Source organism: Strigops habroptila, chromosome 21, assembly GCF_004027225.2.
Source record: "Strigops habroptila isolate Jane chromosome 21, bStrHab1.2.pri, whole genome shotgun sequence".
NCBI lineage: Eukaryota > Metazoa > Chordata > Aves > Psittaciformes > Psittacidae > Strigops > Strigops habroptila.
In genome coordinates this window covers 464,568-480,517 of record NC_044297.2, presented here as the reverse complement: position 1 = coordinate 480,517, position 15,950 = coordinate 464,568, and the positions used below count along the sequence as shown (strand labels likewise).

The window sequence follows — 15,950 nt, the reverse complement described above, 5'->3', positions numbered from 1 at the left end:
CTTTGCTTCTCTTAGTAATAAATATTTCAGCTAATGATCTAATACAGAACAAAAGTAGTAAAAAGTAACCTCAAAACTCTGTGTTCAGTGAAAAAAATATTCAGTGCTCGAGAATAAAAACAATAGAACGTACCTATAAACAACCTTAGGAAACCTAAACACCTCCTATAAATATAATACCTTAGAAAAGAAAACCTTATAGAGATACTTATTAATACATACACTGGTAAACCTTACCTTGTCCTGAAGCTCTTCACTCAGCTGGTTCCATCTCAGTAACCATCAGAAACTAACAGCACCAAATACCATCAGGCTCAAAAGCTACAACAGGCAAACAGCAGAGAATTAACCCTAGCGAAGACTAAGAGCTGAATGTTTCCATAGGGAAACACTGTGCCTTATATACCCCAGGCATCACCACAACCCCTCCCTCAATGCCCTGGGGCAGGGGTTGGGGCGAAGCACCAGCTGGGATAGAAGAGGCAGGATGAGCAAAAGTCTGTTCTCTTTTCTGTCTGGTGTCTGTAGCACAGAAAGGGTTATAGAGAGAAAATGACTCTTTGATAAGGCAAAACCAACAGCATCTTCCCTAGGACTGTATATGTGCTCTACACTTGTATTGGCTCGTCGGGCTTAGGAGCAGGGGCTGGATGTTTGCGCTCTGTGAGCTCTGCTCCAGGGCACCCAGCTGTGTTTTATGGAGTAGCAGCACAGAGGTAAGAGTTTTAGGTGGCAGAGCATGGATGGATTGCCATGTTGGTGGCGCTGTTGCGGAGGGCACCATGTGTAGGTGATGCCCAGCACCCGCTTTCGGTCCTGTCCTCAGCACCCTCACAGGGAAGAGCTTCTGCCTTATCTCCAGCCCGAACTTCCCCTGTTTCAGTTTGAACCCATCACCCCTTGTCCCATCGCTCCAGTCCCTGATGAAGGTCCCTCTCCAGCATCCTTGTAGCCCCCTTCAGACCCTGGAAGCTGCTCTGAGGTCTCCATGCAGCTTCTCTTCTCCAGGCTGAACAGCCCCAATGTTCTCAGCCTGGCTCCATACGGGAGCTGCTCCAGCCCCTGAGCATCCTCGTGGCCTCCTCTGGGTTCGCTCCAACAGCTCCATGTCCTTATGTTGGGGACACCAGCCCTGCACACGGTGCTGCAGGGGGGGTCACAAGAGCAGAGGGGCAGGATCCCCTCCCTCAACCTGCATCACTCCCCATAACCCCCCTGCCCACACCCAGTGGTCCCCCATAATCCCCATTGCCCCTCATAACCCTTCACTGCCCCCATAATCCCACATTGCCCATCATATAACCCTGCTGCCCGCACTCATTGCCCCCCATAGCCCCCCACAACCCCTGTGTCTGTACCCATTGCTCCCCATAAGCACCCATGGGATGGATTTTCAATGTTCTGGTGTTCCTGGGACTGATCCCGCCGGATTCCGGCCCGACGGGGGCTTATATCACACACACACACACACACACGCCCCGGGATCCCATTTCACTTCCCACCTTCAGGAACCCCACTGGCGGTTGTCCCTGTGGCAGCGTTAATGGGGTGTCCCCCCCCACCACCCCCGTTTTATCCTCCTCTTAGGGACCGACCCCAAATATTCCATATAAATATGAATTCCCAACTTAAAGACGTTGGATCATGAGAAGGGGTTGGGGGGGGTCCCACCATTGGCTTGGGGGGGGGGGGCGAGAAGAGCCCCCCGGGGTGCGGGGGCTGTTTGGGGGGCTCATGGCCCTGCAATGTCCCCATCCCCCGTGGCCAGTGCTGGGGGGTGGCACTGGGGGGTCCCTGCAGGCTGGGGGGGCAATGGCTGGTTTCCCCCCCCAGACGGGGTGTCACTCTATGGGTGCCACAGACAATGTCACTATTGTCACCCCCAGGCCCCCAACCGTCCCCCCCCATGTCTGTGTGTCCCCCTCGAGTCATTTAAGGACACGGGGGGGCCACGGTGGCCATAAAACCTTTATTGCAGCACCGAGAGGGGAAGGGGGGGGCGCTGGGGGGGGCTGTGACCCCCGGCCCGTTTCGGGGGGGTCTCCCTGAGTTTCCCACGTTGCTCCCCCCCGCCAAGTGCTGGTGGTGCCCGAGGGCAGCTCGTACCGGTCCCACCCTCCCCGTGCCCCCCCCCTCGGTCCCGCGTCGGGTCCCCCCGTGCCCCCCCCGCTCACAGCCGCTCCCGCAGCCGTTGGGGCACGAAGCTCCGCAGCGTTCGCCGCTCGGACTCGTTCCTGCGGACGCGGGCGGGGGGGGGCGCGGCGGCGCCGGGGCCCAGCGAGGGGCTGGAGCGCGCCCTGCTCAGCGCGGGGGGGTCCCGGGGGGCCGCCCCCGGCCCCGCCTCCGCCTCCCAGCGCGGCAGGTCCCGGCCGCCGCCGCGGAGCCACGTCTCCAGCACCCGCACGTAGGTCTCGTAGCGCCGGCGCTGCCGGGGGGGCACGGGGTGAGCGCGGGGCCGGGGACACCGCGACGGGGGCACCACGGGCACAAATGGGGTCACCATGGCCACAATGGTGTCACCGTGGGCCCGTGTCACCAGGGCCCTGTGTCGTTATGGGCATAACAGTGTCTCCAGGGGCCACAAGGGTGTCCCCATGGGGCTCTGTCACCATGGGCCATACTGGTGCCACTATGGGTCTGCTGTCACCACGGCACATAACAGAGTCCCCATGGGCCCGGTGTCCCCATGGCCCCGGTATCCCCTGGGCCCAGCATCCCCCAGAGCAGCATCTCTGCCACGGTGAGGACAAGGCTGGAGAAGAGCCACCCCCACGGGGACGTCCCCAGCTCCGTGGTGTCCCCCTGCCCCAGAGCAGCCCCTCTCCATGGGGAGGACCCGGCTGCCCCGCGCCCCCCCGCACCTCGTGCAGCAGCAGCTCCGTGTCCCGGCGGTGCTGCCGCGGGTCGGGGCCGGGGCCGAGGCGCTGCCGCTGCCGCAGCTCCTGCTCCACCCGCTCCATCCACGCCGCGTGGCTCCGGCGCTGCTCCTCCTGCGGCGGCGCCGGGTTACGGGGGGGGGGCACCCCCGGGCGGGGCCGCCGCGCCCCGCTTCTCCCGCTCCCCCCCCACCCGCGCCGGGGCTCACCGGGGGGCTGCGGCTGAGCGCCGCGGGCAGCACGGGCCGCGCGGGGCGGCGCTGGGACCCGACGGCGGCGGGGAACGGCGGCGCCGAGAGGAGCGCGGCCGCCAGGTTGAGCCGCGCAATCCAGGACAGCATCTCCCGCGGCGTCCTGCGGCGGGGGGGGGTCACGGCGGGGCCGCCCCCCCCCGGGGCACCCTGGGCCGACCCCCCCCCACCCCCGGCGCTACTCACGGCGCTTGGAAGAGGAAGCGGCGCCCGTCGGCCGTGCGCAGGCGGAACACGTCGGGGCGCTTGGTGTAACCGGCGGCGCGCTCGGCCAGAGCGTGGTGCACCCCCAGCGGCGCCTCGGGGGGGGCCCCCGCCTTGCGCAGGTACAGGAGGGTCCCCTCCAGCACCGCCTCGAAGCGCTTCCAGCCGCGTCTGCCCCACGGCGCTGGGGGGGACGGGGGTGGTTGGACCCGATGATGGGACATTCCCGTTGTGTGTTTCCCCCCCAGTGGACCCCAAATGATGGGACACCCCTACTGTATGTCCCCCTATGATGAGACACCCCCGTTGTGTCTTCCCCCCAATGGACCCCAAATGGACCCCCACTTCTCTGTGTGTTGTGTTGTGTGTCGCCCCCCCGGAGATGGGCACCCCCAAATCTGCCTCTGCAGACCCCAACGGAGCCCAAAATTACCCCCCTGGGCACCAGGAGAGGCTGAGAGACCCCATAGCTGCCCCCTCCAGTGTACCCCAAATCCGGACCCCCCAAAACACCAAGTCTGCCCCAACCCCCCCCAAATCTGCCCCTTGGACCCCCCAAATCCCCCCTCCCGGCTCCCCCCCACTCACTCTTCCTGCCATCAGCCTCGGCCAGCACCTTCCTGGCCAACCAGCCCCGGTGGGTGACGGCCTCGGCCCCCCCCGGCAGCTCCGGCCGGGATTCGCTCTTCCCGGGGCCGGGGGGGGCCGCCTCCTCATTGTCATCCCTACGGGGGGCTCAGCATCACGAGGGGACCCCCATGTCCGTCCCCCCCCGCTCCCCCCATAGCCCCGCACTCACACTGCCCACGGCAGCTTCTGCCGGCGGATGGAGCTGTAGAGAGCCTGGGGGGGAAACGGGGTTCAGGGGGGGCTCAGGGGCTCCAGGGGTGCCCCCCCCCGCACCCCCCCCGCACCTTGAGCTGCTGCCGGGGGAAGTCCTGCCCGTCCATCATCCCGCGCAGGTTGGCCACGAACTGGGCGCTGCTCATGGCGCGGCCGAGGCGCTGCTCAGGGGAGCCGGGCGTGGGGGGGCTGCCCCCCCGCCCCCCGGCAATGGGGGGGGGACACACGGGGGGTGCCCCCCCCGCTCCTCACCTGCCCGTGGAGGTCGGTGTTGAGCAGCATCAGGGCACACGTCAGCGAGTGAACCGCGTCTGCGGGGGGGCAGCGTGGGGGGAGCCCCCCGAGTGAGGACACCCATCCCCATGAACGCCAACGGGTGCCAATGGGGTGCCCATAGCGCTGGGAGGGGTTGGGGGGAACTAAGGAATGGGGGGGGTGGGGCTCTGGGGGAGTCTGGGAGTGTCTGGGGAGTTCAGGAGGTGTCTATGGGTGCTATGGGTGTCTATGGGTGCTATGGGTGGCTATGGGTGCTATGGGTGGCTATGGGTGCTATGGATTTCTATGGGTGTCTATGGGGTGTTATGGGTGCTACGGATTTCTATGGGTGCTATGTGTGCTATGTGTGCTATGAGTGCTATGGGTGTCTGTGGGTGTCTGTGGGTGCTATGGGTGGCTATGGGTGTCTGTGGGTGCTATGGGTGTCTATGGGTGCTATGGGTGTCTGTGGGTGTCTATGGGTGCTATGGGTGTCTGTGGGTGCTATGGGTGTCTGTGGGTGCTACGAGTGTCTATGGGTGTTGTTATGGGTGTCTATGGGTGCTATGGGTGTCTATGGGTGCTATGGGTGTCTGTGGGTGTCTGTGGGTGCTCGGGGCTCACCGGGCGAGGGGAAGGCTCCGGGGTTGCAGCGGTGGAAGCGCCGCGAGAAGTGCCCGAGGACGCGCTCCCGCTCCTGCGTCTCCCCCGACAGCGCCAGCGCCCGCAGGAAGCTCCTGGGGGGCGATGGCAGCGGGACCCGGCACCCGCGGGACCCCCGGGACCCCCAACACCCAAACCTGCCCCCCTGCATCCCCATCACCCCAAATGCACCCCCCCGTATCCCACATCTCTCTCACCCTCCCCTCCTTGAACCCCATCTCTGCCCCCTTTGCCCCCCCAGACCTCCCCATCTCCCCCTTTGGCCCCCCCATCTCTGCCCCCTTTCCCCCCAGACCCCCCTTTGGCATCCCCATTCCCCCCATCTCCTCTTTGCCCCCCAGCCCCCCCATCTCCCCCTTTGGCCCCCCCCATCTCCCCCTTTGCCCCCCCCATCTCGCCTTTGGCCCCCCATCTCCCCTTTGGCCCCCCCGTCGCTACCTGAGCGCCTGGTCCAGCGCCTGCCCCCCGAACTGGAACCACTCCAGGTACTCCTGCGCCACCATCGCGCTGAACCCGTCCCTGGGGGGGGCTGAGCTGGAGGCGGGTCCCGGCCGCGGCCCCCCCGCCCCTCCCCGGCCCCCCCGGCCCCCCCTTACCCGCGGCGCAGGAACGCGGCCACCTCCGACCTGCGGACGCCGTCGAGGCGGAAGAGGCGCGAGGCCACAAGGCGCGCGTGAGCGCGGGACCCCCCCGCGGGGCTCCTGCGGCGGGAGCGCGCGTTGGGGGGGGCGGGGGGGGACATGGGGGGGCGGGTGGAGGGAGCAGAGCGGGGTTGGGGGGGGAATGGGGGGGTTGGGGGGGGATGGGGGGGATGGAGGGGTCGGGGGGGCAGACATGGGGCTGGGGGAGTGTTTGGGGGCAGATGGAGGGAGCAGAGCGGGGTTGGGGGGGGCGGGAAGAGCGGGGGGCGGGTCCCTTAATTCTGCCCCACTGTGGGGATGGGGGGGAAGGGGATGGGGGGAAACGGGGGTTTGGAGGGGTCTGGGGGGGGTCAGATGGACAGAGAGGATGGGGGGGGCTCGGGAGTGGATGGGATTGGGGGGGGGCAGAGCTCGGGGGGGTTTGGGGGTCCCGGGGGGGTCGGGGGAAGCCGGTGCCAGGTCCTCACCCCTGGGTGCTGGCCGGGGGCTCGGCGCCCGTCTCGGGGGGCAGCTCCTGCATGTGGGGGGACGCGGGGGGGGACCCCGGCGCACAGCCATGGCCCGGGATGGGGGGACCCCGCGGTGGGGAGGGGGATGGGGACCCCCCACCCCGGCATTGATATGGGGGATCTATGGGGCTGGGGGGGCGCAGGGGGGGCTCTATGGGGGTCAGGGGGCGCTGGAGGGTGTCTATGGGTGTTATGGGGTTGGGGGGGCGCTGGGGGGGGTCTGTGGGTGTTATGGGGCTGGGGGGCCTATGGGGGAGGTCTGTGGGTGTCGGGGGCCTGAGGGGGTCCCAGTCCCCCCATTGCAGCTGCTGCCGAGGGGGGTGCCCAGAGCCGGGGGGCAGAGCTGGGGGGGCGCCGAGCTCCGGGTCTGGGGGCCGGGGGGGCCTCTGGAACAGGGGGTTGGTGTGGAAATGGGGCTCCTCATCCTCGTCCTCATCTTCATCCTCGTCCTCGTCCTCCTCGGAGCCGCTGTCGGCGCCTTCATCAGCATCATCCTCCTCGTCGCTGCCATCGGGGTCCCGGTGCTGGAGCGAGGAGCTGCCACCCATGGGCATGGACATGGGGGAGATGGTGCCACCCATGGGCATGGACATGGGGGAGATGGCCCCATCCATGGGCATGGAACCGGGGGAGATGGTCCTGCCCACAGGCACATGCTCTGGTAAGATGGTCCCATCCATGGTCACAGCCTTGGGCAAGATGCTCCCGTCCACGGGCTTGGAGCTGTAGGAGATGGTCCCATCCTTGGGCACATGTTCCTGTGAGATGTTCCCATTCATGGACACATGGAAGAGGCTCTCGGATATGGATCCATGCTCCTGGTGCTTGTGGGAGATGTTCTCATCCATGGGCATGGACTTAGGTGAGACCTTGTCTGTGGACGTGGACCTGGGCAAGGTGCTCCCATCTGCAGGGATGTGGCCATGGTGCTCCTGTGGGATGCTCCCATCCGTGGGCACGTGGAAGATGCTCTCGGATGTGAATCCACAGCCTCGGTGCTCATGGAAGATGCTCCCATCCATGGACATGGGGTTGGGGGAGATGTTCTCATCCATGGACGCATGGACGATACTCTTGTGTGTGCATCCATGGTCTTGGTGCTTGTGGGAGATGCTCCCATCCATGGGCGTGGACTTGGGTGAGATCTTGTTGTCTGTGTGTATGGACCTGGGCAAGGTGCTCCCATCCATAGGAACGTGGCCATGGTGCTCCTGTGGGATGCTCCCGCTCATGGACATGTGGATGAGGCTCTCAGATGTGAATCCACAGCCTTGGTGCTCGTGGAAGATGCTCCCATCCATGGACATGGACTGGGGTGAGATCTTGTTGTCTGTGTGTATGGACCTCGGCAAGGTGCTCCCATCCATAGGGACGTGGCCATGGTGCTCCTGTGGGATGCTCCCACCCACGGACACATGGAAGAGGCTCTGGGATGTGGATCCACAGCCTTGGTGCTCGTGGAAGATGCTCCCATCCATGGACATGGACCTGGGGGAGATGTTCTCATCCATGGGAACGTAGAAGATGCTCTTGGATGTGGATCCATGGTCTTGATGCTTGTGGAAGATGTTGTCATCCATGGGCATGGATGAGATGCTCCCACCCATGGATACATGGAAGAGGCTCTGGGATGTGGATCCGTGGTCTTGGTGCTTGTGTGAGACGGGTGCCATGGTGGGTGCTGTGGTCGGGGGGGTCACCCCTTCAGCACCCGCCCCTGAGAAGACGATGGCGTCCTGCGCTGCCAGGACCCCGGTGCTGCTGGTGCCGGGGTCACCGGTGCTGCTGGTGGCTTTGGGGGTCCCCGGCAGCCCCATGGCCGGTGCCAGCGCTGCGGCTCCTTGGGGAGGAAGAGGGGTAAGGGGGGGCAGCGGGGGGGGGATAAAGGAGGAAGGAGGGAGGGGGGAGGGAGGGGGGAGATGGAAAGAGGAAGAGGACCCGGGGGGGGGAGGGACCAGAGGAGGAAAGAGGAAGAGGAAGGAGGGGGAGGGGGAGGAAGCGCCTGGGGCGCGGGGGGGAGTCCGGGGTCGGGGGGCACCTCCGGGGGGGGGTGCAGCCGCCGGGACCCCCCCGCGGGGCAGGAAACGGGCTGGGGGGGGCAGCGCCCCACACCGCGCCCCACACATCGCTTCCGCGTCGGGCGCAGCGCGGCACAAGCCCAGAGCAGCCACCGGAGAAGCCACCACCGGGAGGGGAGGGGGCACCGCGAAAGTGATGGGGGGGCCCCGGGGGGGTCCCAAGGGGTGAGGGGGACCCCAAAGGCTGCGAAGGGGGCTCGGGGCGGGGGAAGGTCTATGGGGAACCCCCGCGGGGCTTTGGGGGGGCCCTTCGGGGGTGACTCCGAAGGGTGCGGGGTGACCCCAAGGTCTTGGGGCACCCAAAGGTCACGAGGGATCCCCACGGGCTCGGGGGGGTCTCTGGGTCCCTCCTCCCTCCCCCCCCTCCCACTTACCGGCACCGCCGGCGCGCGCCGCTGGGCGTGTCTGCCGCTGGCCCCGCCCCCCAGGCCCCGCCCCCTCAGCGCGAGCGGCCGCGGTCCCGCCCCCGCCGTGTCCCGCTCCCGCCCCGCATCCGCCCCCCATGGCCCTTGTCCCGCCCCACACGCCCCCACAAGCTGAGCCAGGCTCCGTCTCTTTATTGCCCGCAGGGGGGTGTCGCCGGGTGCCCCCCCCCATGGCCCCGCCGGGGGTCACCTGCGGTGCAGGTAGAAGCTGGTGGCGCCGGGGGGGGGGGGCCAGGCCCAGCTCCTGCCCCCCCGCGGTGCTGAGGAAGGCCCCGGGGCACGCGGCCGCCTCGAAGGTGTGAGTGGAGCCCCCGAAGGTCTTGTAGAAGGTGCAGGGGGTGGCCCCCTCCCCGCGCGAGAACAGCTCCAGCAGCCCCACATCCTGCCATGGGGGGGGCAGCGCTGGGACACAGCCATGGGGGCACCGACCCACGGGGACCCCCCAGTGACACCTCCTCGCGGTGGCACCGTGTGGGGGTGTCACAGTCTTGGGGTGCCCCACCTTGGGTTGATCCCCTTTGGGTTGAGCAACTTTGGGTTGACTCAGCTGGGGTTGAGCCACCTCGGGGTTCCCCAGCTTGGGTTGACCCAGTTCTAGGTCCCCACCAGCCCAGGGTGCCCAACCTTGGGTTGCCCAACCTGTGGGTCCTCAACACCCCAGGGTGCCCCCGCCTTGGGTTGCCCAACCTTGGGTTGATCTACCTATGGGTGCCCCGACTATGGGTTGACTCACCTCGGGGCTCCCCATCTTGGGTTGACCCCATTCTAGGTCCCCACCACCCCAAGGTGCCCCGACCCTGGATTGACCAACCTTGGGTTGACCCACCTATGGGGTCCCCACCACCCCAGGGTGCCCCCACCTCGTGTTGCCCCCCTTGAGCTGACCAACCTTGGGATGCCCCCCGCTAGGGGTGCCCCCACATCGGGTTGACCAGCCTTGTGTTGACCCACCTATGGGTGCCCCCACCTTGGGATGCTCTACCTAGGGGTGCCTTAACCTTGGGATTCCCCATCTTGAGTTGACCCACACCAAGGTCCCCCCCACCCCAGGGCGTCCCCCCTCGGTTGCCCCCCCCGTCACCTCGAGCTGCAGGCGGGGCTCGGGGCCGGGGCTGCAGGACAGGGCCCGGCTGCCCCCCCGGATGCCCACGATGAGGGGGCAGCGCCGGCGCTCCAGGCGCGGGTTGGGCACCACACTGATGGGCTCTGCGGGGCACGGAGGGACCGCGTGGGGCGGGGGCAGCGCCCGCGGGCGCGGGGCCCCCCCAACCCCCGGCACCCACCTTCCTGGTCGGCGCTGGCTCCCTGCAGGGGGGTGGGCACCAGGCGCCCCCCGCGCAGGCAGAGCCCGCGCTGCTCCGTGTCCCGCAGCACGAAGTGGTGGGGCCGGCCCCGGGGCTGCGGCGGCGCCACCGCGGGCACCGACAGATCCGGCGAGACCTCTGCGGGGCGCGGGGGGACACGGGGGGGACACGGGGTGTCACAGGGACACGGGGACGGGGGTGTCACGGGCATGGGGGTGCCAGGGACATCGCAGGGACATGGGGATGGGGAACATGGGGACTAGGAACTGGATGGGGGTGTGAGGACATCACGGAAACACGAGGATGGGGGACATGGGTATGATGGACATGGGGACATGGGGATGTCACAGGGATATGGGGACATGGGGGGATGTGGGGATGGGGCACGGGGGTGTCACAGTGACATGGGGATGGGGATGTGAGGCACAGGTGTGATGGATACTCAGGGATGGAGGACGTGGGGACACGGGGACATGTGCAGGGGATACACAGGGTCTCAGTTGCACAGGGCTAGGGGGACATCACATGGATATGGGCATGGAAACATGGGGACACGGGGACACAGGGATATGGGGGACACAGGGACGCGGGGACACGGGGACATGGGAGACACAGGGACATGGGGACACGGGCACATGGGCAGGGGACACAGGGATACAGGAACATCACATGGATATGGGCATGGGGACACAGGGACACGGGGACGGGCACGGTGGGTCCCTGTGCCCCCAGGCGCTACCTTTCCCCAGGAACTCCTCGAACAAGGCCTCCATGTCGGGGTCGGTGACAGCCTCCGGCGCGTCCCCGGTGCCCGCGCCCGGCTCCGCCGAGACCCCCATCTGGGGCCGCAGGGGCTGGGGCCGCTCCTGGGGTCCCCGGAGCCCCTCGGCCCCGCTGCTGCCCCGGGGGGAGAGGGACAGGTTGGGGTGAGGGCGGGCGCCCGCTGGGTCCCGCATCCCGGGTAAAGGATGGGACCAGCCCGACCCCAGCCCGTCCCTATCCCGACCCCAGCCCGTCCCCAGCCCGTCCCCGCTCACCGGCCGCTGGACTCAGTCGGCTCCAGAGTGAACGCGCTGCAGCCGCTGCCGGGCAGGACCCGGCTCGTTCCCGTTCCCGTTCCCGATCCCGATCCCGATCCCGATCCCGATCCCGATCCCGATCCCGCGGTACCGGCTGATCCGCCGCGTTCCCGAGCCCGTCCCGAGCGTGCCCCAGGATGTGGCTCCGGCTCTTATAGACCGGGGGGGGCAGAGCCCGGCCCCGGCCTTGGGCGGGACCGAGCTGGGCCGGGCCGGGGCTGGTGAAACCTCACCCGGTGCCCGTGTCCCCCCATGTCCCTGTGTCCCCCCATGTCCCTGTGTCCCCGTGTTCCCCCATGTCCCTGTGTCCCCCCATGTCCCTGTGTCCCCTCCACTGCCACCGGGGCCGGGGCACCGTGTCCCCGTGGGGCCCGTCCCCATGTGCCCCATCCACATATCCCTGTGGTGCCCCCTTACCTCTGTGTCCCTATATCCTTGTGTCCCTCCATGTGTGCCCCATCCCCATGTCCCTGTGATGCCCGCATTTTCCCTGTCCCATGTCCCCGTGTCCCCCTATATCCCCATGTCCCCATGAGCCTGTGTCCCCGCATCCCTGTGTCCCCTGTCCACATGCCCAGGTCCCCATAATGTCCCCCTGTCCCCCCAATTCCCCGTGTTCCCACATCCCTCCTACGTCCCCATCCCCGCCCCGTGACTCCCCGTGTCCCGTGTCCCCGTGCCGGTCGGGACACGCCGGGGCTGGAGCGTCTCCAGCGTCCCCCCCTTCCGGGAAGGAGCCGCCCGAGCCCGGGACGTGCCCGGGGCCGGGGCCGGGGCAGCGCCGGCGGCTGCGGCTCCTCCCGCCCGGGCCCGTCCCGGTGGCGCAACCCTGGGGCCGCCCCGGCCCGAGCCACGGAGCCCCCGACACGGGAGCAGGTGCCCTCGGCAGCTTTATTGCCCCGCGGCGTCACCGGGGGTCACCGGGGGGTGTCACCGCCCCCGATGGGGGGGTCCCGGTCCCCAGTGGGGGGATCCCGGTCCCCAGTGGGGGTGTCACCGCCCCCGATGGGGGGGTCCCGGTCCCCCGTGGGGGTGTCACCGTCCCCAGGGGCGGTGCCGGGCTCCGGGGACTCGGCGGCGCTGAAGTAGAAGTCGAGGCGGGTGGTGGCATCGTGGCTCCGGGAGAGCCCCAGGGGCTGGTGGCCCCGCGCCGAGGTGCAGAGGAACCAGCCGGGGTTCGCGGCCGACTCGAAGCGCCACAGCCCGGCCCGGTACGAGCGGAAGAAGGTGAAGGCGGCCGAGGCCGGCCCGGCGCGGGGCAGCTCCCGGATGTCGGCGTCCTGCGGCGGCACCGGCGCGGGACGGGACCGGGACGGCACCGGGATGGGACCGGGACGGCACCGGGCATCCGCACGGGGACGGGGGACCGCGACAGCGGGGCTGCGGTCACCCCAGCCCCGTGGTGTCCCCTCTCCAGGGTGTCCCCATCCCTTTCATGTCCCAAACTCTTTCATGTCCCCATCCCATTGGTGTCCCCATTGATGTCCCCATCCCCATCCTGTCCCCATTCTCATTGGTGTCCCCATTCTGTCCCCATCCCTTTGGTGACCCCATCTCATTGGTGTCCCCGTTGATATCCCCATTCCTATTGGTGTCTCCATCGGTGCCCCCATCCCCATTGGTGTCCCCATTCCCATTAGTGTCCCCATCCCCAGTGGTGCCCCCATCCCCATTGATGTCCCCATCCCATTGGTGTCCCCATCGATATCCCCATTCCCATTGATGTCCCCATCCTCACTGATGTCCCCATCCCATTGGTGTCCCCATCCCCATTGATGTTCCCATCCCCATTGGTGTTCCCATCCCCATTGGTGCCCCCATCCCATCGGTGCTCCCCCCGCGCTGTCCCCCCGCTGGCGGTGGCTGACCTGCAGGCACAGGCTGGGCCGGGGGCCGGGGGCGCTGGCGAGGCACCGGGACCCGTTCTGGATGCCCATGATGACGGGCAGCCGGGCGGGCGCGAAGGCGCGGTTGGGCACCCAAAACACCTTCTCTGGGGTCACCCCCCCCATACCCGCGTCAGGGCGCGCCCGGGGGGGTCCCCATCTGTGTCCCCCCCCCGCGGGGTCCCCCCTCACCTTCCCGCGCCGCGTTGGCCCCCTGCAGGTGCCCGGCCACGAGCCGCCCGTCGCGCAGGTAAAGGCGCTTGTGGTCCACGTCGCAGATCCTGCGGGGACAGCGCGGACAGCGGTGCCCCCCCCGCCCCGCCCCGCGCGGGGCCGCTCCCGCAGCGCCACTCACCGGTACCGGAACACCGCGCTCCGCGGGGCGGGCGCGGGGCCGCGGGCGGCGGCTTCGGCCTCTGCGCGGAGACAGAAGAGGAGGAGGGCGAGGGGGAGCGCGGGCTGGCGCGCCATGGCCCCGCCGCCGCTGCCCGCTCCCGGGGGTCCCCGCTCACCCATGGGACGAGGAAGGAAGGAGGAGGAGGGCGGCGGAGCTGTTGCCACACTGCTGGCGGAGGGGGAAGCGCTGCTTCCGCCCCGCCGCGGGCTCGGCACGGCCCGGAGCGGGGGGAACACACAGCGGGGACGGGACACACACCGGGGACGCTCGACACCGGGAACGGGACACACACACATGGGGACAGAGCCGGGGGTCAGCGCCCGTCGGAGGTGGCGCAAGCGAGGCTCGAACTGTCAACCTATTGTCTGGGGGAGCGGCGCCCTCCTCGCTGCGCCACCGGAGCGCGTATGTGTCAGTGAGGCGGGGCCGCGCAGGCGCGCTGCGGGCGGAGCGGGCCATGGCGGGCGGCGCGCTGCGGGCGGCGGTGGCCGCGCTGGTGCTGGCGGCCTGGGGCGCGCACGGGCTCTACTTCCACATCGGCGAGACCGAGAAGCGCTGCTTCATCGAGGAGATCCCGGACGAGACCATGGTCATCGGTGCGGGCGGGGGGCGGGCGGGACCGGCGCGGGGTGGGGGGGGGGTGTCCCCATGCCGGGGGGTGCCGGTAGTCCCGGTCCGATCCCCCCTCGCCTCCCGCAGGGAACTACCGGACGCAGCTGTGGGACAAGCAGTCGGAGTCGTTCCTGCCGTCCACGCCGGGGCTCGGCATGCACGTGGAGGTGAAGGACCCCGACGGCAAAGTGAGTGCGGGAAGGGGGGGCATTGGGGTGCGTGGGGCACCCATGGGTCTGGGGGGGGTCCCTCTGGTGTATGGATGCCCATTGCTCTGGGGGGGGTGTCCTTGTGGTGCGTTGGTGCCCACTATCCTGGGGGGCTTCTTGGGGGGTGCCCACTATTCTCGGGGGGGTCCCTGTGGTATGTGGGTGCCCATTGTTCTGGGGGGGGTGTCCCTGGGGTGCCTTTGAGCCAGGGCAGGGGGTCCCTGGGGTCCATAATAGAGTGGAGGGGGTGTCCCTGGGGTGCATGAAGCACTAGCAGCCAGTGCTGGGGGTCCTGGGGTGCCTTTGAGCCTGGACAGGGTGTCCCTGGGGTGCTTACAAAGGAAGGCAGGTGGTTCTTGGGGTGCATGGGTGCCCACCATCGGGGTGCCTGCTGGCTGGGGTGCCTTTGAACCTGAGTGGGGGATCCCTGGGGCACCCACATCCTGGATGTGGGGTTCTGGGGGTGTATGGGTGCCCACCACTGGGGTGCCTGCTGGCTGAGCCTGAGCAGGGGGTCCCTGGGGTGCCCACTATCCTGGATGTGGGATCCCTGGGGTGTATGGAGCACCCACCCGCTTGGGTTTGGAGTCCTTGGGGTGCCTGCTGGCTGGGTTGGGGGGTCTCTGGGTTGTATGGAGCCAGGGCAGGGTGTCCCTGAGGTGCTCACGAAACAAGGGAGATTGTTCTTGGGGTGCGTGGGTACCCACTATTCTGGGGGGGGTGTCCCTGGGGTGCTTACAAAGGAAGGCGGGTGGTTCTTGGGGTGTGTGGGTGCCCACCATTGGGGTGCCTGCTGGCTGGGGTGCCTTTGAGCCTGAGTGGGAGATCCCTGGGGCACCCACTATCCTGGATGTGGGGTCCCTGGGGTGTAGGGAGCACCCACCCGCCGGGGTGGGCGGTCCCTGGGGTGCCTCGGCAGCGGGTGCGGTGTCCCCGGTGCAGGTGGTGCTGTCGCGGCAGTACGGCTCCGAGGGCCGCTTCACCTTCACGTCGCACACGCCGGGCGAGCACCAGATCTGCCTCCACTCCAACTCCACCCGCATGGCGCTGTTCGCCGGCGGCAAGCTGGTGAGTGGGGGCACGGCAGGGCGGGGGGGGGGGACGGGACACCCCACAAAGCGGGGGTACCGGTGGCACCGGAGCGCCCTGCCTGACCCCCTGCGCCCCGCAGCGGGTGCACCTCGACATCCAGGTGGGGGAACACACCAACAACTACCCCGAGATCGCCGCCAAGGACAAGCTGACGGAGCTGCAGCTCCGCGCCCGGCAGCTCCTCGACCAGGTGGAGCAGATCCAGAAGGAGCAGAACTACCAGCGGGTGAGGACCGGGGTGCCGGGGGGGGGGGATCCCTCTTTCCCCATCCCGTGACTCCATCCCATGTGCTTTTATTCCCGTTCCCGCAGTACCGGGAGGAGCGTTTCCGCATGACGAGCGAGAGCACGAACCAGCGGGTGCTGTGGTGGTCCATCGCCCAGACCATCATCCTCATCCTCACCGGCATCTGGCAGATGAGGCACCTCAAGAGCTTCTTCGAGGCCAAGAAGCTGGTGTAGAGCCCCCCAGCACCCCCAGGGGGGGCTCCCACAGCGGTTTGGGGGGGAGTGGGGGGATCCGCGCTGCCGTTTTGAGCGGAAATAAAACGTTTTTGGGGTCTATTGGTGCGGTTTTAATGGGGGGGGGGGTGGGGGGGTGTGTGCTCAGTCCTCCACCGCCAGGG

The 15,950-nt window shown here is 68.0% G+C and overlaps 4 protein-coding genes across 6 annotated transcripts; 1 reads left to right on the top strand and 3 right to left on the bottom strand.

Moving 5' to 3' along the window:
* Positions 1-1,950: 1,950 nt before the first annotated feature.
* On the bottom strand, positions 1,951-6,382 carry LOC115618568 (PH and SEC7 domain-containing protein 4-like). The gene is made up of 12 exons (XM_032920369.1): positions 6,201-6,382; positions 5,689-5,793; positions 5,531-5,611; positions 5,054-5,166; positions 4,427-4,485; positions 4,246-4,335; positions 4,131-4,174; positions 3,920-4,056; positions 3,314-3,515; positions 3,086-3,230; positions 2,862-2,990; positions 1,951-2,425 (listed from the first exon to the last, which is right to left on the bottom strand). Exons 1-12 carry the CDS (start codon positions 6,251-6,253, stop codon positions 2,171-2,173), a joined length of 1,413 nt encoding a protein of 470 aa, XP_032776260.1. The 5' UTR covers positions 6,254-6,382; the 3' UTR covers positions 1,951-2,170.
* LOC116915292 lies at positions 6,364-11,156 on the bottom strand. Its single transcript, XM_032920371.1, has 7 exons — positions 11,087-11,156; positions 10,789-10,946; positions 10,029-10,187; positions 9,827-9,951; positions 8,695-9,127; positions 6,412-8,082; positions 6,364-6,371 (listed from the first exon to the last, which is right to left on the bottom strand). Exons 2-7 carry the CDS (start codon positions 10,886-10,888, stop codon positions 6,364-6,366), a joined length of 2,496 nt encoding a protein of 831 aa, XP_032776262.1. The 5' UTR covers positions 10,889-10,946; positions 11,087-11,156.
* An 843-nt stretch (positions 11,157-11,999) lies between these two features.
* On the bottom strand, positions 12,000-13,550 carry LOC115618447 (interleukin-1 family member 10-like). Of its 3 annotated transcripts, XM_030510024.1 has the most exons (5): positions 13,527-13,544; positions 13,370-13,430; positions 13,207-13,295; positions 12,997-13,121; positions 12,000-12,408 (listed from the first exon to the last, which is right to left on the bottom strand). In XM_030510024.1, exons 1-5 carry the CDS (start codon positions 13,528-13,530, stop codon positions 12,046-12,048), a joined length of 642 nt encoding a protein of 213 aa, XP_030365884.1. In that variant the 5' UTR covers positions 13,531-13,544; the 3' UTR covers positions 12,000-12,045. The 3 variants fall into 3 exon arrangements, with proteins under 3 accessions (XP_030365884.1, XP_030365883.1, XP_030365885.1); XM_030510023.1 differs by having other exon boundaries at positions 13,370-13,550; XM_030510025.1 differs by having other exon boundaries at positions 12,001-12,408; positions 12,997-13,116; positions 13,370-13,550.
* Positions 13,551-13,596: 46 nt separating this feature from the next.
* Positions 13,597-15,888, top strand: TMED4 (transmembrane p24 trafficking protein 4). Its single transcript, XM_030510027.1, has 5 exons — positions 13,597-14,007; positions 14,111-14,211; positions 15,175-15,300; positions 15,404-15,550; positions 15,637-15,888. Exons 1-5 carry the CDS (start codon positions 13,869-13,871, stop codon positions 15,784-15,786), a joined length of 663 nt encoding a protein of 220 aa, XP_030365887.1. The 5' UTR covers positions 13,597-13,868; the 3' UTR covers positions 15,787-15,888.
* Positions 15,889-15,950: the final 62 nt, after the last annotated feature.